The sequence below is a fragment of the Thunnus albacares genome, chromosome 1, assembly GCF_914725855.1.
Source record: "Thunnus albacares chromosome 1, fThuAlb1.1, whole genome shotgun sequence".
Taxonomy (NCBI): Eukaryota; Metazoa; Chordata; class Actinopteri; order Scombriformes; family Scombridae; genus Thunnus; species Thunnus albacares.
The window spans coordinates 31689135-31715584 of record NC_058106.1 but is presented as its reverse complement, the minus strand read 5'-3'; the positions used below and the strand labels follow the sequence as shown (position 1 = coordinate 31715584).

At 38.2% G+C, this 26450-nt stretch overlaps 1 protein-coding gene across 3 annotated transcripts in view; it reads right to left on the bottom strand.

Moving 5' to 3' along the window:
• The window catches only part of tspan4a (tetraspanin 4a), a 145121-nt gene that overhangs the window by 24358 nt on the left and 94313 nt on the right, over window positions 1-26450 (bottom strand). For all 3 annotated transcript variants that reach the window (XM_044355138.1, XM_044355128.1, XM_044355118.1), the window contains 2 exons: window positions 24818-25009; window positions 14346-14420 (listed from right to left, as the gene is read on the bottom strand). In XM_044355138.1, the coding sequence (XP_044211073.1) occupies window positions 14346-14420; window positions 24818-25009 (267 nt within the window). The remainder of the gene's footprint in view (window positions 1-14345; window positions 14421-24817; window positions 25010-26450) is intronic.

Sequence of the window (26450 nt, the reverse complement as noted above, 5' to 3'; positions counted from 1 at the left end):
ACTTTACTTCCCCTGGCTTGGGATATGAGTTTAAATCTTTGGAAGTGTTGTAGTACATTTCGGGAAAGGATTTACAGGGGTATGCCACCCTTCTAAAGAATCCACATATGTTATTCCTGTGCCTCAGGACAAATCGGTCAATACTTGCAAACTTTGACAGCTCTTCAGTAAAGCTATAATTTCAGGAAACCTTTAAATTTGTAAAGTGGGATGTGAAATCTGGTAGTGCTCCTCAGATAATAAATGGGATACCAGAGTCACAAATTTAAGGCTTCTGTCTCCGACTTGTAATTCTGTCCTGGGGCACAGCAATAACATACGTAAATTATTAATATGTGTGGCATTCCCCTTTAAGTGACTAATCTCAGTCCTTAGCTGGGGCAAATCAATTACAACCCCAACTCCTTTCCCTCCTCTGCTTCTAATCAGTTCTTGATTAACACTTGGCAAACCATGTGAGTAGACAATCAATGCCGCTAACGGGGGGAAAGTAGCGAACTAGCAGAATTGAGGTTATAAGGGATGATACTTGAACGGGATTAATCAAGGTGGTACTGAATGATCTTGGACAAGATATTGGACAATAACACAAGGTCAAGACTCATTATCTCTGAGATTCAGAGGAAAACTTTCATTATGATTGGACTCATTCCCAACGCCGAGATCTGTGTATTTGTGGCCTGTTTCTCCATGTTGTTGATACTACGAAGGAGTTCGGAGGTGACGCATGAAACTATTTTGATGCGTCACTGAAATACTTTTGCTAGGCTATCGACAACTACGGCTACATTTTCCCTGAGGAAAAATGTGCTGAACTGTTTAACATCACTGTAGATTTTTATATTTTATAACCTTTTATCTACAGTTATTCTGTCGTTGTAGTGTCAAACATGTGAAAAAGATTATTATGTGAATGCAGAATGTGTAAAGTGTTGATATTTGGAGTCTATCACATTGTAACCAAGCTCAGTACAGCAGTGAGTGATGATAAAATCTTCCCACCTTGAGCAATGCACAGTCCTACCAGTGGATGCTGGGGTGGAGGTATGGTTGGTGAAACGTTACATGAATAGCAGTGGCAGTAAGTGACAGCGTCGGGCAGCAGGCACGACAGCAAAAGAGTGAGTAGAGCACTGACGGTTTAAGTACCCTGCCATGACTAAAAGGGTGAGTTACGGACGTTGCAGTGAGAAGCATATGTCATGTTGCAGGCTTTGAATAATTTAGAAAATATTGTGAAAATAAAATATGAATAGTGTAAAATTTAAATTAGCAGAAGCATCTCTCTTCGGCTCGTCGTCTGGCTTGACTGGGTTGTGACTGACAGACGGCGAGTCCTGAAATAACCACGAAAAATGCGTTTCTTCAGCTGAAATAATTAGTTGGAAAAGCAACAAATTAACTATGTGCTACTGTGAAACTATGAACAGAACCCCTTTGTAGTTCGGTGGCAACTGGTGGCTTCTCATTCACAGTGATGGTTTCCCTTTATCAACACAATTAAAATTCTTTGAATTATTTTACTTTTGGAATTGAACAGGAGAGAGAAAAAAAGCCTGATAGATTTGCCAAAACTAATTTACATCTGGCAAAAAAAAAAAGGATTTAGAAGTGTCTTTAATCATGGCACATGGTAAAAACAGACAAATTTAATAATTTGCAGTTTTTACATAAATGGACTCATTTTATTCAAAGCAGCACAGTTGAACTGTTACTCCTACTGTGATTTCCCAGCAGAAATCTGTCAGTGCTCTGTCCATTGTCCTACAGAACCTGTGAAGCCTTTGACAGCAGAGCGTTTACTCACCTCAGGCTAATATTTCACAGTTTGTGAGTGGGTTTTCAACCTCTGCAAGGAGCCCTTTGTTGTATTTCAAGTGTAACCCTTTAACCCCTCAAATTGTGCTGTTTTATTGAATTCATGAACCAGAAAGAGGCAACAAAACTGCAATATGTAACTCTTTAGCTAAGTAACCCACACGCAATTTGTTATTTATTCAAAACCTTTTTTTCAAATTGTAACCCTAAACCCACTTATATAGAAATTGCACAAAGCAAGAACATAAAGCCGAGCTTGTTTTTCATGTCTTGAAGAAGACCGAATAATCTGAAGCAGGAGGAACAAGACACCTGGCAGTCCACCACCAACTGAGCAAAAGCTTTTGTGTTTCACAGGAAAAAAATTTTTTTGCTCCTGCTGAGAGGTGAAATTGAAACCGGAACATTTGATTTGTGTTCAATTTCTTCCCGTATCTCGCTGACGTCATGTTTTTTTTTTTCATGTTTATTCAAATGTAACTGTAGGAGTGTTTATATTTTCCAGTTTTCTTCCTGTTGCAGAGCTTCACTCTCTTGTGTCCCTTCATAATATGTGCATCTAGGCCTGATTGCAATTTAAATGACTTATAATTACTGTTGTTGCAACTCCTCAGCATTGTTATCTGCAGATCTCAAACTGCACATTCCCTTGTCACATATATTCCAAGACTCCGCAAACAAATATCTTGTCTGTTTGACGATCATCTCAATTTCTCTCATATTAACATTGCCCTGACGTGGGTGTATTTTAGTAATGTGATTAGCCAGGGGTGTTTATCTAATTTCATTTCTTCAGTCTACATGAAATGAAAATTTCTCAGCCTTGAAATATATTCAGACAGGGGTGCTGCATTTTGATATCTTGACAAGCTTAAATGTTTGACGGCTGATGCTGGAACAGTAATGATGTGGAGAAAGTGGAGCTATCCTGCTTGAAATGGGTATTTAATCGGGTTTCACGTGTTGTATGTCTGCAATTCAGATATATGATGCTTGTAGTTTGTTTTGTCACATGAATGGTTGCACTTTACCTGCATTTGAAAGTCTGTTCACCAGTGCGTCCTTTTTTTCCCCCTTTTCCTTATCAAGTTATTTCACAATTTCCTGTGTTTAGTCTTAAAACAGTTGGAAGTGGAGGAGGGGAAGAGGAGGTGATGTGAGAGTGAGACTGACACATCACCGGGGGCCTGACCCAGGTGCTGCACACTGTCTCGGTGGTGAGAAAGGCAAGGCAGAGACTGTTTCACCTCAGATGCTTGAGGAAATTCTGGGTATCTCCTCAAATACTGAGGAATTTCTACTCCTGCACCATCGAGAGCGTCCTGACAGGGAACATCTCTGCCTGATAGGGAAACAGCACCGAACAGGACCGCAAGACCCTGCAGAGAGTGGTTTCTTTGGAGGAACATACAATAGGTGGTGCTTTACCTTGTCTAAAAGATAATTACACCAGGCACTGCAATAATAAGACTAGGAGAATCATTAAGGATCACAACCACCTGGATAACAGCCTTTTCTACCTGCTGTGGTCTGGAAGAAGGTACCGGATACAGCAGACCAGTTCCTTTACAAACTGAAGGAATTTAAATTAATTTAAATGAAACAAGTACCACGTGAATTCAAACACATTTTCAGTTTCTCAACTTTAACCTATTTAGTCATTTGTGTCTCACAAACACAGGTGGTATACAAAGAAATTACTTTTTCTGATGACTTTTTTTTTCTAAGGCAACAACAACAACAGTATTTTCATTCAACCATAAATGAAGCAGGGCACTTTTTTTTTCATATATGGATAAACTTTGAATTACCTTCCCTTCCTATAATGCAATACATAAAATACGTTCTGGTATAAAAGTCATTTATATGTGATTTCTTGCCAAATGGCTTTATTCTCAAATTGATTGAAATACATAAAACAAACAAAACATATTGAAAACGTGTAGGGCTGTGTATCCACTGCGTCTGTAAAAAAAAACATTTGGTCCTCAGTGAACAAAGCTGAAAAAACTGGCCTGTGGTTGAACTCAATAGACCTTTTTCACAGCAGACATTTGACATGATGGGAAAAGTAAAGGTGCAATCGATTACATTCATGATGGCTGAATCCCAGAACCATCATTGAAGGACGGGTTCACAATTTTTCAAGTCTGTCTTAAAACATTAAAACAACAACAGTCAGGTGCCCAAATAAACATTGAAACATGTTTTTCTTGCCATAATCGATCCTCCTGTTCATACTGACCATTAGAAGATCCCTTCATAATGCACCTCCTGTGCACAAAATGTACTTAAAAGTTTATCTGAAGCTAATATTGAGCTTCAGTCGTTTAAATGAGTCAAATCAAGTAGATATCTTTCAACGTTACAGTATTTTTAGTGCCAAAGTCCTTCCTTTTGTTACTATATTTCCACCGCAGCTCAACAGGGAAACACAAAGAGGAAATTTGATGCTAAAAGTACTGTAAATGTAGCAGATATCCACTTGATATGACTAACTCAGACTGCTGAATCCTCATATTAGCTTCAGATAAACTTAGATGTATTGAAAGCACATTTGAAGGGGATCTTTTAATAGCCAGTATGAACAGGAGGATTGATTACAGCAAGGGAAACCTCTTTCAGTGTTCATATGGTTTGAAGTTTGATGGAGGGATGATGTCAGTTTGATCTGTTGGTGTTAAGTGGCAAGACTGGTCCGGTACGTACTAGCTTGATGTGGCTGCTGGAGATGTGAGGACACGTTTAGCCGCCACCAAAAGAGGAGAAATTAGACTCCACGTAACTCTGAAGATAATTTATGTGCATGTTGTGTCTACTCAGCTGGCTTGCTTAAGTTAGCCACTGGTAAGGCTACATTCAGGAACCACCTGGTTTAGTTCTGTAGTTCTCTGTAGTCAACCGACTAGCTGTTGGTGGTCAGTAAATACCTCCAAACTGTAGATTGGCTGCTCATTAAAACACAACGTCACATTTTCTTCTTCTATATGTGTCCAAACACTGAAGATGTGACAGGTGGGTGTGGAGGGTTTGAAGTAGAGCTGCAACAATTAATTGATTAGAAAATTAATTGGCAGCAATTGTGATAATCAACTAATCGTTTCAGTCATTTTTTATGTAAAAAAAGGGAAATGTTCTTTGGTTCCAGTTTCTAAAATGTGAGAATTTGCTGTTTTTTGATTGTCATATATGACAGTAAATTGAATATCTTAAGGTTTTTGGACTGTTCGTCAGACAAAACAAGCTAACTGAAGACCGTGGCCTCTAAGAAATTGTGAATTAATTTTTTTTCACTATTTTTTAACATTTCATAGAATATAATAGAAAATAATCTGCAGATTAATCAATATTGAAAATTATTGTTAATTGCAGCACTACTCTACTTTAAGTTATTTAAAGGGCGCCTTTGACAGCTGGACTGAGAAATGAAAGCAAAGTTACGATAAATGTAACTAATAACTTTAGTGTAATTAAAGTATCATAATTATTGATTACATTACAAGTGATTACATTTCTAAGTTACTTGTCCAACACTGTGTATAAGTGATTAGGATAAGTAAGGAGTTTGTGCAGTCGCCATGGAGACACAAAATGTTCTTCTCTCTGCTTACAAGTTATATTATAATGTGTTATAGTGTGTTTAGACTATTTATTAATTGTTTATATACTGCTTATACTAAGCAAAGGGGGTTAAAATAAAGTGCTACCAATGTTTCAATAGCAGGCATTTTCAAACTTTTACAAATGGCACCATCAGAATGACAAACATGGCCACTACATCTGCCGGCATAGTTGCCATGATTCATTTTAACAGCTCCACTAGCCTTTGGGTTAGTGGATGAGGTCTGCTGGGGTTCCAACCTGACCATAGCTCTTCACGACTACCTTTTTACAGCGGCATTACCTCACCTTGACTCGTCCCAAAGCACACAAGCAGATAGCAAATCACACTTACTACTGCTGCATGACCAGACAGCAGAGGCAATACCTCATCCTGGATTGACCTAACATCATGCAGAGGTGAGGACACAAACGATCATAGCAGGATGAAGTTACACTGCAGATACTCTCTGAAATGAGGCTCATGTTATGATGAAGATGCAGCAGGGCAGTGTCAGGATGATTGGCTTTTTAATGTATCCCTACGTGATTTGTTGGCATCTTTTTATCCTTTGAAAGTGACAGAGGGGAATGAGGAGGAAAATGGTGATGCAGTCCTAAAAACAGATTTTCAAAACACATCTATGAAGTATGAACTCTTTCATTAAAGCAAAGTCAAAAGGACGTGTACTGAGGTTGGGTACATTTGAACGTTTTTGATATGCTGCTAATATGACACTGAGGCAACATTTAACTTTTTTTGATACCTTTCTGTGAAGAATATAAACATGTATTTGTACAGGAAAGATGCAAAAGTATTTAATTTAGTTTTACTGTCAAACAAACCAGATAGACTAAATGAAATACAGTCTGAAATTAGCAAAATTATATGGAGAATTAATTACTTCTTTGTGCAAATATCCTGCTAATTGATGTTACTGATCCTGACTCATAGTGTTCTTGAATCCAATGTTATTTCCCTTTGTGTGTGTGTGTGTGTGTGTGTGTGTGTTTTACTGTCTTTCCTGTAGAGCTGCAACGATTAGTTGATTAATCTAATAGTCAATCAAAAGAAAATTAATCGGCAACTATTTTGATAACCGATTAATCGTTTTCCAGCTTCATAAATGTGAATATTTTTCTGGTTTCTTTAGTTCTCTGTGATAGTAAATAAACACGTTATGGATACATTTGGGTTATTGACAAAACAAGACATTTTAAGCTGCGTCTTGGGCTTTGAGAAACAGTTTCAGCATTATCCGACATTTCATAGCTGACACAACTAATCAATTAATCAATGAAATAATTGACAGATAAATCAATAATGTAAATACTGGTTAGTTGCAGCCTTACTTTCCTCCCCCTCTTATGTTTATCACACAGTATTGATCATATTGGCAGCTTAAATCGACTCCTCCTCCTTTATGCTGCTTATTTCACCCCTTGAAAAACTCATATAAAGATGGAAAAATACCAAAATTTTGATTTATATAAGGAAACATCAGATCAAAAATAAGGATACAAATGTGTTCAAGCAATTGATGCCAAGTAGGAATCGCTAACAGTTTCAGATTAAATAAAACTAAAAGGTTGGTATTCAGGTTTGAACCTTTGAGCAAACAGGATGCCACAACATCAACATTCAACTTGCACTATACAAAAAAAGCTACTGGTATTGAATTTCTGGACCCATTATGTGGTTTAGCAGTGTAATCTATATATATTATTAGATATTGTATAAGGATATCTATATATAGATTAGATTTATATCATATAATTATAAGTGGAGTCTCAGATTATATATTTTTTGGTTTTAAAGCAACAGAAAAACATAAAGTTGAGTTTCAAAGTTAATACTTGACCTTGTAAACAGTAGCTGGGGAAACAATATCATCTCAGGGTCCATTTAATAGCTGTTCTGGAACTTTCAGTCATACCAAATGATGTTCATCAGCTCATGGATTTTTGCTCAGTTCTCAATGAATTGTAGATTTTAAGTTTTCATTTTTTCTGAGCACTTCCTTTTTTTTTTAATGTTAAGGCCTCAGAAAGAACATAGACTTCCAGACATGTCATTTTCTAGTAATGTTCAGCAAAAAGACCAAAAGTATATTTTGGCAGAGATAGAGAGACAATTTTCTCCTCTTAAAGTACCCGGAATAGTTTATAATGTAACACAATCATAAGACGTGTTGCCTTTTCCGTAAAGGGCACGGCTCTCACTCTTTCTATATTGTAAACTCTCTTCATTATGGCCATTTGTTACTCTTCTCTCTAAATGTAAAATCTGTTCTCAGATGGATCAAAAGACAATCTTGGGAATTCAGGAAATCCCCAGCAGGAGTAGATAGAATAAGTGGGGGTAAAATCGGGATACCAAAAAGGTGAATGACAACTCTTCCTCAAAAGAGAACTCCACTGAACATCACAGACTGATCACACAAAGCAGTTTAGGAATATCTGACGGAAGACTTTTCCCTTTAATTTTAACCCATCAATGTCAAAATCAAACCTTTTGGCTACGGGGCCTTTGTTGCACTCAGCTTTTGAACTCCAAGATCACACTAGATACAGATGTATCCAGTGTATCACTGTTGGTGCCAAATGGGTATTGGATTGGAATCTTCAATCAAAGAGTGATCATAGTTGATAGATATCTCTTTGATGAACGTCTCCTCAGCTGCTCATACAGAACAGTATGAACTGACTGTGTGGTCTACGTCTGAGCAAACATTGATATTTGGTTTAATTCCACAGTATATTGATATAAAACTAATAAACTAGTATAAACTAATATAAGTACACGAAGGGGGAGCGATTCACGGTGAACATCTGGGGTTCTAATGTAATTAGCCCTTTAAATCACGCAAGTGCATTCAAACACCTTACGTTTCAGTTATTGATCTGGTTTTGGATCATTTATATAACAGACTCCAAGTCCTATCAATATACTTGCATAACAGCTTTATATACACCTCAGGGGTAACCTACCAGGGAGCTCTAGAGCAAGAATGGCCGATAATTTCTATTACCTGTATTGACATGTTCAGTGTCAGCATTTTCGATTTGCTCCCAGTGTTCACTCAATTATTTGTGCTTTTGTTGAGACCTTTTAACATCCCTTCAGGCTGTTTGATGAGGGAATAAATCTGAATCTAATACCATAAATGCTATTACTACCACTAATACCATGACTATCACAAATATTACTATCACTGCTGCTATACTCAGTATAGCAGTAAAAGTACCATGTGAAGTATTTGTACCGGTATTAATTGGAAGTAATTTCTTATAGTGGCTGAGTTTACTTTGCTGTTGGTTGTTTTTTTGCCATATGTTTTATGATGCTTTCATGCTGTTCACTTATAATGTGGTAAAGTATACACACTCGGGTCGAAGTATTATGAGTATTATGGCCTGCATTAGATTTTTCTGCAAATTTCCTATATACTGTAGCTTGTTACAGTTATTTTGCAGGGTTTCTCCATCTACTCATAACAAACTCTGGTCTCTAGTGGAGGGTAGATAATGTCTTATATCGGCTTTATGAGTTAAAATTTTACGGTTGACTTGCACACATACGGTACTGAGTGCTGATCCACATGAGTTAGCTGACTGAAGTGCATCTGTACTACGAGGAAAGCAAGCAAAACTTAATATATATAGCAGATTCAATACAAAAATGACAGTAAAAGCATATGCACAAATACAAAAACATGCATGCATAATGCACTAAGAGCCAAAATGATATATAATTCAAATATAATTCAAAATGAACAGGAAACAAATGCAGAGACCTTATAGGGCTGTTGAGATAAGATCTCTCCCACAACACTACTACTACTACAGTACTACACTACTACAACTGCCACGATTAAAAAATAATATAATGCGAATGATAGTTTTTATAACACTATTGTTGACAGTTTCCTAATCCTTAAATACTGTATTGCTCGTGGTCTGCTGTTGTTATTGCTTTGTTTGTGTGGTGGAGTAATATTCCCTTGAGGTGATAATAAAGGCAAAGTGGACAAGGCTGTAAATCCATGTGGAGAGATAATATGAAACAGCCATACATCAATTTTCAATATCACACCGCTGACTCTGACTTATTTTTATTCACTTTGACACTTTGAGTCCCACTGGCTTCAATGACATTAACCTCATTGGACCATTTCATCATTCTTAGGAACCAACAAAGTAAAACAAACTGTTTCAGGTGCGTGGAAGATCTGTGAGCTGTTTGAAGTAGCTTCCAGCTGCGTCATGGAGCTTTTTATCAGGTCTAAAGCAGGTGTAATAAACCGGACCACTGAGCGTGACCATACCTGAAGCCCGCGATGGAGTTCATCAACATGCACCCACCGCTGCACTCTAGCTCTTTAAGTTATGGTATCTGGAAGGCTTTGCATACTAGAGGAATAGCATTGACTTATGTTCCAACTGCAGGACTGCTTCCAGGGAGTTACCATGGTGATGATGGTGATGGAGGAGGTGAAAGTCAGCATGGCTTGATAATCAGAGATAAACTAGGGCTCTAAAAACTGTGGGAAAAATCCAAGAAGATAAAATCTAACGAATGCTGAAAAGGATTTCATATTTGGGTCCAAAAATATTTGTATGCATGTTTTCACTGTCTATCTGGGTTAATTGTCTTTTTCACCTAGTTAGTTTGTTTATATCACACTGTACTGAAAGTAGATTCCCCCTAAATAATCAATACCTTAGGTGTTTACTTTGAAGACACTCTAAATTATTTCTGAACATTCAAACATTGCATTATATTCAGCCTCAACATCCTCAATCTACCGTATGTTACAACTGCTTAAATCACACAATGCTTGAGACGATGCTGCAACGTGCAGTTTTACTCTTTTTAAAGGGTTTTTAATGTTTTGAATTTGCTTTAAAGAGATTTTATGTTTTATTTATAATGAACAGTCATTATTTTTTGCAACAAATCAGTGGCAATACTGCAAAATGATGCTCCTCTTACATGTGGCAATCAGTCCACTTTTGTGTGTGTTTCTTCCCTAAACTAATGAGGTAAACGCTGCATGCATGCACGCAACAGCAGCAGAGAGACAAAGAGTGACCAGAATATCGCACTCATATTGGAGGATTACACAAACAAAACCTTGCTCGCAGACACAGTTTCTGATGAAATTAAAATCAGGGGACAAATCCCTTTTCTGTATCTCCTAGTATTGATGCTCAAAACAAGACTTAGTGTTGGCACAGTAAGCATACAGTACTATCCAACCATCCCCAAATCAAAGTTTGTTTGTATTCGATGCAGACTGTTCTCTCAAGAAAAATATCAGTAGACATTGTTTGTTCAAGCAGATAAAAATGAGCTTTGTTTGTGTGACTTTCTTATAGCACAGTCATAGAGATTAATGTTTGGCTGTGCAAAGTTTGTGACTTAAATATTAGATTCTGTAAGTTTATTTACAGACAGTAAATGTTTCCTGTCAGCAAAGGTTAACTGGTGGATGCACACGATAGGTGCTGGTCATGGTATTGGTATATATTGAAGGAAAGACGACCTCACATTCAGCTCCAATGATTTTATTATACAACCTACGTTTCAACCACACTTGTGTCGGTTTCAAGGCAAGTAAAGAGTAAAAAAAAGAGCTTTCCTAACCTTAAAGGGGACATAACATGCTTTTTGTGATTTTCTGTCATTTATATATTGTTATAAAATGTTGGATGTCAATATTAAACATAGTCAAAGTTCTAAAACTTGAGGTGCATGTATGTAAACATGCCGCCTTCAAGTCAAAAGCCAGGGTTACTGCCTACACTGACGCTCTGTTTGCAAAGTTACCTCTACTTCCTCATCAAAAGGACATCAGATTGTTCACACATACCTACTAATGACCGTCAGTTCTGTAGTCTTTGTTGCTAAGGTTGTTCCACAGATTGTTCACGTTGTCAACTTGCATATTCTGTGCTCAAACATGTACAGATGTTTTTGAGAAGTTTATATTTTGAGTAAATAATGAGAAAAAGACATGAAATCTGACTACTATTGCCTCTGGAGCTGACGGAAATCAGAGTGGGCTCATCGGGAGGGGGACTTTAATCAAAGGGGCAATATTTTAGAAAATGCTCACAAGTTGTTTTTCAATTACTTTTTGTCAGTGCAGCTGAATATTTGAAAAGACTTGATCATTTTATTTGATCATTTTATCAGTTTGGACCTGCAGCACCTGTTCTGGTAAGCAGCCATGCACGCAACCTAATGAAAACATTATACCTCAATGACTTTTTAAGTTCACATAATACGCAAAAGTCAAGATATTTCTTTGCAACATAAGAAAAGTGAAAGATATTATGAAATATACCTTGTGATATTACACTGTAGAGGTTTTATTCAATTTTCCAGCAGTGCACACATTCAACAATTTAAAGGTGCAATAAGAATTATGTAAGTATTTTAGTTGAAAACATTTAAAAAATTAACTAAAATCATCAACAGAATGTGAAGAAATAATAAAATGAGACCTTCCCTGACTTTCTCAGGTGCCAATAACAGCCTGTGGACTGAATTCTGTGTAAAGGACTCAGGACGGTTTTGCCAAGAAATTCCAAAGGATGTGACGTTAATGCGCGCTCCCGAGTGCCTTGCCTATCTACCGTCCCCCTACAGCGCCAACAGGGTGCAACACTTGGTAATGTTAGCTTAGAAATGGGGTCCGCAAACGTCCGACCCCGGGCTGGCTTTCTTCTTATTGAACAGTTGAGTTAACATTACATCAAAGCATGTGAAATATATTGTGATATTGTGGTTATAGGTGGCTAATGTTAGCGCTGCTGCTCGCTCGCGCTGATGGAGCACACACGAGCAACGTGATGCTAACTGCAGCTCACTCAACGGCCACTCGTGTCATTAACGAGAAGGAATTTCTGATTCATACATACTGCATCTTTAAAAGACAGAATGAACTCAGAGAATTGCCTCCTGCTTTTTTAAAAAATATCAATGGTATATGAAGTAATGGACACCCATTTTTTTACTGTCAGTGATTTCCCTCAGTGCACCAGCTCTGCAGAACATCAAGACCATCCCTAAATTTTTACTTGGTTCTGTCGCTAATTGCCTCCTGGGTAGATGAAACTGAATTATTCAGATCCTGAATAAATGAGGTGCACTGAACATCAGGGAACACAGATACTAAAGGAAAGGTGAGGCGTGACAGCAGTCAACATTCATTAAAAGGTAAACAGAACACTGCTGATTGGCTGAAATCCCAGAAGAATATGCCGGTCCAGAAATATTCATTGTGTTACACCACTGTGATGGAAATTCAACACATTAGGCAATATAATCATGCCAGAATTACAATAACAAAGAGATAAAAGCCAGAACAAAGTACATACAGGACCAAGGTCTATGGTCTCAACTATAATTCAGACAGAACGAGTTAGAAATATCAAAGTAGGTTGTTATTTACCAAAATGTACAAAGGCATTACACAGAGTTGGCCTTGGCCTAAATCTTTGGGGATAATGTTCTTAGTCTCAGCACATGAATAATGCAGCGCAAGTGGAGGAGAATTGCTGGTGATTTATGAAGGGCCACCATGCTTTGAATTCCCTCCATCTGGCAGTGGTCAATTATTTGTCTGTAAAGGATGCTCAATATATTGCACACTTCATGGAATTATAACACCTGAGGAATTTTTTAATGTACTTTATATCTTCACCTCATTACAGGACACCCACTCCCTCTAAAGGATTTCATTTCAGTAGAAACATGCTATCAGTTTCTATTAGTGTTCAATTAATCAATTAAAGAAGATAAATCATGAAAATATACAAAAGCAGTCATGTGTTCACAGCTGTCGTTACTGCTCGACATGTTGTATATAATTCAGTAACTGGTCATTTACTGTGCTTTGGACTTTTGATTCTATTATTGCAAAAAGTCAAGGCTGTACTGTTTGTTAAGAATCTGATTGTACTTAAAAGTGCTGATGTGAGGAGTCATAGTGGTCCTCTGACAGCGGCAACAGCAGTTTTGCATTACAAGATAACACAAAATAACACGAAACATAATCCTCAGGGGACTGAAGACAGGTTTTTTTTTTTTTTGTTGTTGTTATAGCAGGCCTTGGACCATATTTTAAAACTTCTGAGTCATTGGTTGCATCAACGCAGATTTATTTTGGGAATGTCCTTTCCCCCAGCACCGAACTAATCTCACTAATCTCACAAAATCCAACTAATACCCATTGTCAAAGTGATGTTTGTCATTCTGTGTTCAATAGATGTTTATGGACAGAACAGAAGACACATTGTCAGTGCTTTTGCATTAATCTTCCAAAACCCAAAATCCAGCCCTCAACCCCTTAATTAAGATTAGGATGGATGGAATTTAACATGCCCTTTCAATGCATTATTAAAACCTTAGCTGAAAATGTGAAGAGATTACAAATTTGTATTAGGAGAGGGGTAGCTCATCCTTTTCTTTTCTTTTGCCTGACTTGTTTATTTACAGGGGAAATCATCCAAAATGGATGAGCTGAGATAAATTGAGATTTACTAACAAGTACAGGAAATTGTGACAGTGTATATTTTTTTCCGGCCGTAGCCCAAAGATGTCTCCCCAAAGATGTTTGTGCATCAACCAAAGTAAAAACAACAACAACAAAAAAATCTCATTAAAACATCGTTTATGCAGAATGTCAGCTGGCATGCTCTTTTCTACTGCTTGCACTGCTTGCATGAACTTCAAAAACAAACCCTGCTGCTGAGACGCATCATTTTACATGCCAACGTCTATCTGAAACGTCAGCAGTCTACATGACATATGAAGGGAATTGGACAGTCTCTCCGCAGCCTGTTATTATCTTGTTCAGGTGGAGAAAATGACAGGATATAGGCTAACATAATGAGAGCAATCGCTTATGTCTTACCTCGTCTTGGTAGATGAAGAAAAGCATGATGGACAGAATTTCCAGGAAGAAGATAAGCAGAAGAAGGATGAAGAACTGTGGAGACACGAAGGGAAGAGACAAGACAGCTCAGTTATTTTACAGACCATTTATCAGTGGGGAGAAAAAGATCACATTGGGGTTAACAAGCATCTATTTCTCTGTGAACAATGAACAAAATATACATTGAGGAGAAGAAAAAAGGACATTAAAGTGTGTGAAAGAGTGAAAAGAAAAAGAAATAAGAGATAGAAGGGAAATGGCCATAGAGTGTCAAGGAGAAGAGGCCTGCGAGTTAAGATCGATCGAGGAGCCGTAGATCGTTCAGCCTCGATATTTCTAACTGACAGGTCAAGAGTGCAGAGAGAGAGGAGGAGGTGGGACAGTCATAGCTAGTAGGACAGACGAGGTGATATACAGTTTTCCTCCTTCCACTTTTGAATTTGTTAAAGGAGCCACATTTTACTCTTCGCCAGTCCCCACCCGCCCCTCCTCCGTACGGCGGCCGAGATGAGCTGCTCGACGGGTGATACATCTTCCTGAGGGCCCTTTTGAGTGCTTAAAACAGTTACGAGCTCATCCATCAACCACTTTGCGAAGACGTGACTCCGTCTCTCTCTCTCACCTGTCTGAGCCGAGGGAGGGATGAAATATTTTTTAGCAATAATGGTACGTTCCAGAGGGTCAGTAAAAGATGAAATGGCACTAGAATATCGGTTGATGTCTAAAGACGTATACATATACAAACAGCAGCGTTTCGGAGAATTTGTTTTCGTTTTTTTTTTTCGGAAAAAAGACGCAGACATCGTGAAATCTTCTCAGAGGGTCAAAATACAAATTTCAAAAGCAGAGATGTTCTTGTTCAAAGACATCATAGCTACACTTCCTCCTGTGTATTCCAGGCATTTGCTTGACAGTGAATGTGAGTGTTGCTAGTTCACAAGACTGGTATCGAGCAGGGCTGTCAGTTGCCCCCGAGGTCTTTTTGGCAGCACCTGCATGAATGAATCACTAAGCGTGGAAAGGATGAAAGCCTCAGCGGCAACACTAGAAGCTGAGAGACAGACTAGGTAACGAATCGACGGCAGCACACAGCCCACGGTGTGTTTGACTCACTTGTGCGCTATTCAAGAGGTGCTCTCAAATAAGCATCTGAAATCAATTTCTATTGTTCTGTCAGGCTTCATTGTCTGAATGTTATTCACTGTGAAATACCAGATAACTCCAATTTGGGGGATTTTCAGGTGTTTATTTAAGAGGGAAAACTATGTTTCACTAAGGGTTGAGAAATTTCAACCTATTTGGGATGATGAAATCCTTTAACAAGCCACTGGATAATGTGAAAATAAAATGCAGTTGATTGAGGAGACGCTGCTGTTTTTCTTAGTGTCTGAAAATTTGCTGGAGGTTTTTACACCAGACAGCAACAATAAGACTTTTTTTATCATTATGCTCCATGTTTCTGCAACCGAACGTACAGTTTTTAAAAATTAAATAATGAGACCACCAGACACAGAGGACGTTTTGCTAACAACGAAACAAAAGTTAAGTTTGAATTTGTCTTTTTGTGATATTTTCTGACCTGCTATTGATCCAGGAAGGGAAATCTTTTCCCTCCACAGTGCTAAGAGAGTGAAGGGTCAAATGTTCAACTACACTGGAAGATATTCACTGTCTTTCTCAAGAATTCTTTAGCACATTCTTGCTGCCACGAGCACTTTAACCACTATTTCCTACTTACAGTTGCATTAATCGATTTTTGGCCTTTTAAGGTTAAAGCGACAAATGATCACTTTTTTATGTTGTTATGGGTATTGTGTCAGCAAACAATTGCCTATTTACTGTACAAATCTGGAAGACGAAGACTTCATTATTCAGTCTGACATTGTGTCCACGTAAGCCGATTTCTGTTTGGGAGGGGGGGATTATTTTATCATAACCAGTAGACCAAAGGAAAAGGTCCTGTCAACACCATTTTCAGTTGACACAGAAGCGGTTAGCGGTTGCTCGGAGCAGATAATGTAACGTTTGTCATGTTGCCAGAGGAATTATTTCAATTTCTGGAAGTCCACTAACAACAATCCATCCACGCTTGTGGCCATTTTTGTGTCACTATTTTTCTAGCTCTGATACAGGAAGATAACGCCCCCTCATTCTTAACAGCTCACAAACCTCTGATTGACTGGATCATCAACCCCCCCCCCATCTCTCTTTTTTTATGATTTCACTCTCAGTCTCTCAACGACTCTTTGCTCTCCTGTGATCTTCAGTTTTTCTTTGAGACCGTGATATTACATCAGAGAGCAAAGGGACATCATTAAGAATGAGAAACTGATACTCACAAGCACTTGGAAAACAAACACACTCCATCCCCTGTGGCTCTCTGGACATTTCCCCATTAATCTGCTCTTAATAAGAAATTTAACTCCTTTTCTTTAGACCACAGGCAATTCAGACACAAGCAGATTCAATGGGATCACTTGATGGCAGAAAAATGTATTTTACTTTTATTATATACTGCAAGAAAGCTATTGAATTAAGTTAAGGGATTGCAAACTGCTACACTGTCACTGTTATCAAATGGGTTTCTGAAATTAACTGTAAATAATGAAAATACATTTGTGAACTGTGAAGAAAGGCTAATAATAATAATAAAAACTGCACCAATTAAGTCAAGTGCTAAGCAATCATTCTGAAGCAGTTGTTTCCTTCATGAAACACATTTAATGTAAAATGACAGACACAACTTCCCAGTCGTAGTCTCATATAATAATAATAATAACAACATCTAAATAGCTGGCCTTCTTCTCTGAGAAAAAAAAAAAAGATTTAATTGAGATGTAACATAAAAAATGGCATAATTTGTTCCAAATCACTTTGCAAGGCTGTTGCCTAATAAGACTGTAATGACACGCTTGTTTATGTGACAGACGCAGCAGGCAGCGAAAATACATTTGCATCTGCTCTTCTGTTTTACTCGTGGTAGTTTGTGCTTGAAGTAAATGGACATGAATGCAATATATCTCAGCTAAAATTTAACACTGAAGTTGGGGTTGCTCTGTGCTGCTGCTGCAGCCTCGCTGTGATGAATTAATATAAACAAAGACCGAGATCTCATTACTACACGACCAAAGCAAGCTCAATATGTTTTTTCCTGAATTGTCATTATTCAAACTGAAATATGTTATTCTGTTTGCAGCAGCATAACTACAGGAAAGATTTATGGGATATCAGAATAAACGGAAACAAATGCTACAAAAAAGCATTACAGCTTGCTAATCTGTTATCAAACAAAGAGAGATTCAGAGATTCTGCTGATTTTCAAACGTATCTATATGTGCTGTGTAATATGACATTCCTACAGTATATACACTATAAAAACTATTACACAAGCCAATTTTCTCTGTATCTTGCAGGAAGTTGGTTTTCATCCCCCCAAATCCTTACGCTGATCATGTAGTCACAGGCTGAGCAATGGCAAGAAAGATTCTTTTTTGGCCCCAAGTCTTCTTATTATTCTCATCACCAGATAACACTGAGAATTTGGAACCAGAAAAGCTGTATTTTCCTGTTACTGCTCTCCCTGTGCAAGGCTACAGTATGAGATTTAGATAGTACTGACACGTGTAATGGTGTATATAATCATGTCAGTCTATCACACCAGAGAGATAAAACTCAGTGAAGTGGTCCTTTAAGACCTCTCAATTCCAGTCATGGAGGAGGCCGGAGTCCTTCAGGTTTTTGTTCTCTTACAGTTTTAGTTCCACGAGAATTAATGACCCACAGCTGGTCTGTATCTAACCTTCAGGGAGGATTTATGCTGTAATATTTACATTTAAGGAGACTTTACTATATCTGAAGAACACCATTTTTTATAGGCCACTGAAGTCTAAATACAGATTGCATTATGAAAATTTATATAAAGCACTCCACAAAGGCTGCATGCATAAACTCATGTTATTTATGTTATGAGATGTTCGGCCGGCGATGCTGATATCCCTGTTTAGCAGAGATTGATGCCTTAGCAGGGCTTCACGATGAGAACCATAATCAAAGTCCAGGAACGAGGATTGATTCCTTCATTTCGGTCCTGCTGTGGTATCCACGCAGTGTGAAAGCTACAGAGGCTCTTTGTCTGTTGACACGCCGGTAAGATTGGTGAAGCAGTAATGTCAGGCACACAGTCCATCAGCCCCTCTGAAATCAATACCTTTTGGGATCTTGTTGCCTCGAGCGTACATGAAGGGAAGCCTCTGAAGGTAATAGCCGTCTTCTTTTCATGTGGTGGGTCTAATCATTTTTACAGGCTCTATATCTCAGGCTCATGTGTGGCTGCAGTGTAAACAATCTGCCTCCATTTCCACCAGAGTGATCTCACATTCTGTCACATTCTGACTAATTTGCAGCCAAATTAGGTCACGGACCTGCCACAACTCCTCTGTGCCCTTTGACTTGCTCTCGTATTGACTATCCGAACTCACTGGTGTGAGACATGACTTTAATTACCCATTAGGCTGATGAAAATTGAATTTCTGGAGAATTTCAATGGCCCTTATGACTCTTATTTTAAATTTAAAAGGAAAGGGTATTGGATTTTGTACTAAAATCTGGTTTAAGGTCATGACTGGTGCATTACACTATATGATGCATGAGGAAAAGCACCTGGAAGCAGGAGGACCTGGTGGCAAAGGGTTTAAGGCGCCAACTACGAACCACAACATCCCTTTTTTGCGTCCAGCCTTCATTTTTTTCTTCTCAGTTACTCTTATCTGTCTATCTAGGCATAAAATGGCAAGAAAAACTTGAAGCCAGTGCTTAAAGATCCCCTCCAGACATGTATTAAGACATAAAAATACTCTGCTTGGAGCAATAATGTATTTCTGTTATGATTTTTCCAAAAAAATGAAAGTATAATTACTACATTAAAATCCTTACAAGGACATCTACTCCTTCTCCCTCATTAAAAACTCCAGAATCTATGAATATGCAAATATATTTAATTTCAGAAGTTTAACTGCTGGACACAAGATGTCTCCTACTTCACTGTAAAGTCCATTCTCAGTGTTTGTGCACTGGAGGCTTCAAGTTTCCACATCACACTTGTATAAGTTGCATACTGGACCAGGATTGGCTTCCAAACTAGTTGTGATGTCACAAATCATGCTTGTAGGTCTGCCCCTTAAAATCAGAACTTTCCACTTTCAGCGGGTGAATGTGAAAACAGCCAACGTGACACAACAAGAAGAAAAACATATTTTTGAGTGGAGGGCAACTTTAGATATTTTCTCTTTAATGATAAATAGTTTTGACTAATTAAGCAGCAGTCAGAGGCTTATTTGCTTTCTTGCCCAGAGTTAGAAACGAAGATTTATACCTGTTGGTTAAATATAAAGCTACCACCATCAGCCTGTTAGCTTAGCTTAGCATAAATAATGGAAACAGGGAGAAACAGCTAGCCTGGCTCTGTCCGACGGTTACAAAAACGACTACCAGCACCTCTAAACCTGATTAATTAACATGTTATTTTTCTTTGTTTAATCTGTACAAAAATCGAAGTATAAATACATCAAGTTACAGTTTTAAGGGGTTTATATGCCAAACTATTTCTTGGCCGAGCAACGTCATGATGACGACAAGACTCCAGGAAGCTGCTGTTTGTATGTAGCCAATCAGAGGCGCAATTCAAATGCTTTTCTACTGTAACTAAGAGCAATTTACCCAGAATCTGAAAGGGCTATTTTTTTAATTGGACAGTCTACGGGTTTCTAGAAACTGGAAACTTTAACCTTCACTCACTATTAGCAGCACATGCACCAGAATTTTCAGGTTAGTGATTGGTTGTTTTGTACTGAAATGCACTTTGGGAGTCGTACTTAACTTCTCACCCTACGTTTTAATGTACACAAGCCTGAACTTTTGACTTTTTTGTCCAAACCCCCCCCCCCCAAAAAAAACCCAGATATTTCCCAATGCAGTCACTCATCTTTTTTGCTGATAACAGGGAAAGTTTCATGTCTATCCAAGTCTTGGACGAAATCCAACCGTTAGTCACCAACTGTGTCTACGCAGAAAATGAAAGTGACTGTTATTTCCACACAACTGTGGACACTTCAATTACCTCCTAACACCTTGAAGTTCTGTTGTTCTAACTTTTGCAGGAGATAGTAGTATGTCCATCGCTCATGGTAAGAACAGAAATTGAAAAAATAAGTCTCAGGGTCTTTGTGAGAGATTTATTTGTGTGTGTTTACACACTAATTTTGCAGCCCACATTCCCTTTACAGTAACTCTGCTGCTGCGAGGCCAAAACCAAACATCAAGACTGAAGCTTACACGAGGAAGTGACTGGATAAAATATGTTTGTGACAGAAGTTTCACATTTGACACAACATTCATACAAAAGCTAAAGTGTCTTTGAAGTCACTGAGTCACAGTTGAAAAAGCTTTTTTCATGACTGTAAACCAGTGACTCTGCTGTTTGGAGCTTCGGATTACAACCCACACAAAAGGCATAATAATACTTTTTCCAGCATCAATTGCAAGAGTAATTCCTCAGATATCTCACAGTAATGTTGCAACACTCTCGTCAGCGATCAACATGCTAATTGGCCCTGAAATTTGATGGGAGAAGAGTCTTTTCTAATCTCCATGAAGAACGGGCCGCTCTGTCACTCATTAAAGCAGACTTACAGTTCGCCGAGACTCATTATATTGACACAGCGCAGGAATTGTTCTGGTCACTGTGGGGAAAATGGATCATGCTAATGATCGACGCTTAGACTCATTCCCACAGTGCTCATAATCGCTTACTCCTGCTGTGCCATTTTTATAATGATTAATTCTATTTTTTCCCCCCACAAAGAATTATTCTTTCTGATAAATGCTGTGCTGTTTCAGTGCTTGATTACATGAATGTGTTTGTTTATTAAAGTTCTTATCTATCTCACACTTTTTCAGGGATGCCTAGTTTGAAATTGGAGCTCAGACCCAAGTTTGTATAAATTAGAGCGTAAGAAAAGTTTGATATTTGGTGTCAAACACATCCTGTGCCCTGATCTGCAGATTAGTGGGTATATATCTGCTTTTCTCCCATGGCTAATTCAGAGGCCTGTACTATGAAGCAGGATTTGGGGTTAGCAAGGTAACTTCAGGTTTAACTCTGGTTTTCAGGGTAATGATGGTGGTTCACTTCTTGCCGTTGTACATCACCATGATAATTATGCTGAATACCTAACCCGCTCCGGAGCAGGTTAACTTCAGAGGATCAGATGACAACCTGTCAACACCCCGACCACTGACCAATCAGATCACTGGAATAAGTGTCATCATTCCTACAGGATCTCAACATGGACAAAAATCCCAGGTTTACTATAAAGTGACAAGTAAAAAACAGCAATATCTATTTTTTTAAGTCAGTAGAAACATTTTATTATTTCAGGGTTTCTATTTCCACTCTGGTTTTAAAACAATTTGAATAAATAAATGCCATGAAGCATCTGATCTTGTTATGATTTATAGGCATTGTCTACATACAAATGTTTATATGTAACTCATATAAGTGAGATTCTATCTCTATAAAAAGTTCTAATTGGTTGATAGCTGTGGTATAATCAGCATATACTATGGCTATGACATTTAATGTCCTTTAACGGTTCTGTTTTTAATTATCACTCTGCGGTTACTGTCTAAGTGTTGCCCACAATCTGTAAGCAAGCAGGGACGACGCAGAGCTCCACCAATCACTGTCTCTGCAGCACCGTGGTGCAAGAGCTTTTGGATGTTGGCCTTGAAGCAAGAGAGATCATGTCTGTAAGCACAAATTTGAGAGCTCTCTCTAAAACTACTGGCGACTGAAGCTCAGTTTCCGGAGAAGGTGGAGCAGCATCCTCACCGCACCAAACAACGTATCTCCTAACGAAATGAGTCTAACATTACTGCAAACACTTTGCAACGTGACTTCGGTGACATTGGACAGTTTTTCCATGGGTGTACAATTAATGGGAATGTTCAAATTAATGTGAATAAATAACTCTGGTTAGATCTCTGACTAGCTTGAACGTTAGTTTAGCAGTTTATTAACGGTTCAGAGCAACCGCAGGCAGCCAGGAACTACTTTCTTGTAAATGACTCTTGTAATGTAAAAATTATTTAATAAAACAGTTTTTATTGGATCGTGTCTATAAATTCTGTGTTGTAATATTTGGTGACTGTTTTATAAAAGCAATAACTCATGACTGGCCGTGGTATATTGTAATTATATCACAGCTAAAGGGCGTTTTGTTCAGCCCAACGCACAGTGGAGGGCTGACAACCCTCTTCACCGCCTTAATTATAGAAGTGTACACTGTACATACATACAGTGCTGTGCAAAGGTTTTAGGCACTAAAAGTGAGAATGCTTACAAAAATATTGCTATAAACTGTTTTAATTTATCAATTAATTTCTTACAAAGTTGAGTAAACAGCAGAAACCTAAATGAAATCAATATTTGCTGTGAGCAGCTTTGCCTTTAACACAGCAGCTCAGTCTCCTCAGTACACTTTAACACAGTTTTTCATAGTAACTTGCAGGTAGGTTGTTGTAACCATCCTGGAGAAAGAATGTTCTTCTGTGGATTTATTATTTAAGCCATCTCAGGTGCTTCTTCATGTAATCCTGGATTGACTCCATGATGTTGAGATCAGGGCTCTGTGGGGGCCATACTATCTGTTAGAGGACTCATCATTCTTCTTATTGCTGAAAATAGCTCTTTATGACTCTAGCTGTCTGATTGGGGTCATTGTCATGTCATGAATAAATTTGGGACCAATCAGACACCTCCCTGATGGTATTGCATAATGGATAAGAATCTAAACATCTAGGGTGCCTAAAACTTTTGCACAGTGCTGCACATTGTTCTGAGAACATATTGACTGAAAAGCGGTCGTTGTCGTGATCATTTATGTATGTCATTAAAAAAAATGTGTCATCATAACATGGGTTGTATAACATGGGTAAGATGTACAAGATGTACTTTGACATGACTTACAACAGCTGTTAAGCCCCCAGACAAACATGTACTCGCTGGTCTACTCAGATTGGTGCAGCTAATAGAAATATCTCCAGACATTTAACTGGTAAAAAGAGGAACCATGTCGGTGGGGTTCTGGTGTGGGTCCAAGGGGGGGGCCAGAGATCTATACCCCCATATGGTCCCTAAAGGTTTTGTCCCGGAAGCTCAGGGAAGCCATGAATTATTCAAAATATCCTTGTCGTTGTAATAGAAAAATGAATTGATTTTTCTTTGTTGCATAAAGCTACTGTAATTGTATTGTGTTGTTGTTGTTGGCTGTGTCTCAGCTATTTCTCATTGATTTTTATCAAGTTACTGAAACAGCATCCCTGTGTGCACACAGATGTAATACATGTCATGAGGTTTGTGTAATGTATTTTTAAAATAGTCAGAGGTGGCCGCCGACATACAACCATATATATATTATCAATAATCAAGACGTAAAGCCAACCGCACTGGGTTTACAATCAGATTACAGTAAGTTAATGCACCATTCAAAGAGAGTGAATTAGTTTTCCATTATTGATATCCTGATGAAGGTCAGGAGTGTTTTCTATGAAAAGTACTACGAGATATGTACTGTGATAAACTACAAGATATTGTCATTTACCACTTAAATGCACAGAAAATGCTAAATGCCTTCTATAGTTGTCTGTATGAACATGTGCAAGTTGTGCATGTTGCTTTAACATATTGTGCATTAACCAGAAAGAGTATTTTGTAGTATCTTTAGTATTTTAGCTTAGTCTGCGATGGTTCCTTCAGAAATTGTATCATTCTGATATTTGAGAGTCATTCTGTGCTGGGTCTTCCTCAAAATAAATCATTTAATGTTAGCTGAACATATCACATCATTTTCAGACAGGATGTTAGCAGCCAGCTCTGTAGTTGTTGGGTGGATAGTGGTCATTTGTCTGAATGTTTCAATAAGCTTAAATATTTTAAATAATAGACTTCAGGATTTTGTTTCTAGTTTATGTCCCCACTGTATCATCTTTCCTTTATCTGTTGAGCCATAGTGATTATTGAGACCCGTGTAGGTCTGCTTCTGTTTACCACAAACAAACAAGAAATGAAAAATTAAAGACTTCTTGTTAACAAGATATTTTCCTCTGGGAAGATCTCCTACACATCAGCTGTTCAAGAGACTAAGTAAAAGTTTTCAAGAAGTTGATACAGGTGGAATCACCAGCTTGTCATATCAATCAGTGATCGAGAGAACCGAGACAGAAACGCATCCATGCTGTATGAGAGTGTATATTATTTAATACAAAGTTGTTGACGTTATCTGTCATAGCAGCAACAAGAAAATATAATCTGAGAATTTGACATCAGAACATCAACACAGCCTTGTGTTTGAAGTCAGCGAGAACATCAAAAACCATCCTGGTAAATAGCTTACCGTCAATAGCAGAGGACGGCTCTCTTTGACAGCTCCAACACAGCCCAGACAACCAATCACCATGATGATGGTCCCCACCGCGATGAGCAGGTTGGCTGCCGACAGGGAGGGAAGGGATGATGAAAGTGTGGCGAAGTTACCCTGGGTCACTGAGAGCCAGACTCCCACTCCCAGTATGCCACATCCTCCCAACTGCAGGGGGAAACACAAAGAGACGTCAAGCTGTCAGTGTATAACAACAACAAAGTCAAACTTGTCCTAAACAAAAAAAGACATTCATACATGGTGGTGCATAAAAAAATAGGTGCAGACTTGTTGTGGCTTTCTGTTTGTTTTTTTTTAAACTGCATGCCAGTAAGGGGGGTGCAAAGGCTGAAGAGGGAAAATCAAAAATGAAAAAAATCTGTTGTCAAAATCTCAGAACAGCAGCAAAACCTGGGATAAAAGATCAAACGAGATAGCAGAGCAAAGACTTAGAAGCAGGTTTACCACAAAAGTTCAGCAACCTAACACCATGTCTACACAGAAAGTGTTTCAGCCATGTTTTTTCAGTCGTCCGTCTCACGGTGCATCTGATTGAATCAATCAATCCAGCTGTCTACGTGTTTCACTTGTGCTATACATGAGTAAAAGCATATTTTTATGCTTTAAGTCTGTTTTCTTCTGTTTTATGAAATGAAGATTGTTGGAGACACTGAAAAATTAGGGATATCCTCGTCACTCGCTTGGATGTAATGAATTGATCGAACTAATCAACAGCTATCCATCGCTGTTTTTCTGATACCCCGTCCCGAACACACTTAATAGAGCAGGACATAGATGTTAAAGATGCTGAGCCCATCAAGCAGCACTTTTATCATGTGTGGGATGAGAAGAGAAGACAGTTGGAGGCTGAAGTTCAGTATATGCTAGACAACGGCATCACTCAGCCATGTTCATCTAATTGGGACTCCCTGTTCCTCTTAGTTAAAAAGTCAGATGAAATTACTGTAAAAATACAGCCAAATACGATCCATAATGGTGACATCTCGAGAGCAAATTCTGAAAATCTGTACAAAGAAATACCAATAAATCTGATTCATTCAGTATTATAAAAGAAAAACTCCAAACATTAGAAGAAACAAATAAAGGCAACCACCACACAGACCACACAGACAAAATCTCTCCAGCCAGGGAAAGCTTGTAGTCCAGACAGTATTAAAAATGAAACACTCAAATGCAGCACTCCAGTGTTGGTGCAGTGTTGAAGTTGTTCAATATCGTGTTACAGTCAGGATGTTTTCCTGACATCTGGTGCAAAAGACTCATTTCCACCATTCATAAGACAAATCAGACCCTACTAACTACCGTGGCGTCTGCATCAGTAGTTATCTAGGTAAATTATTCTATTAAATAAATAAATTATTCTAATAAATAAATAAAAGAATATTAGATTTCCTTGACGAACACTTCATCTTGAACACTGCACCACCAACCATGTATATACCTTTCACACTAATTAACAAACATGTGCACCAAATAAAAACAGGTAAGATATTCACTTGTTTTATTGATTTCAAGAAAGCTTTAGACCCTATTTTGCAATGAAGGACTCTATTACAGACTTCTACATTGTGGTATAGGGGGCAAAATG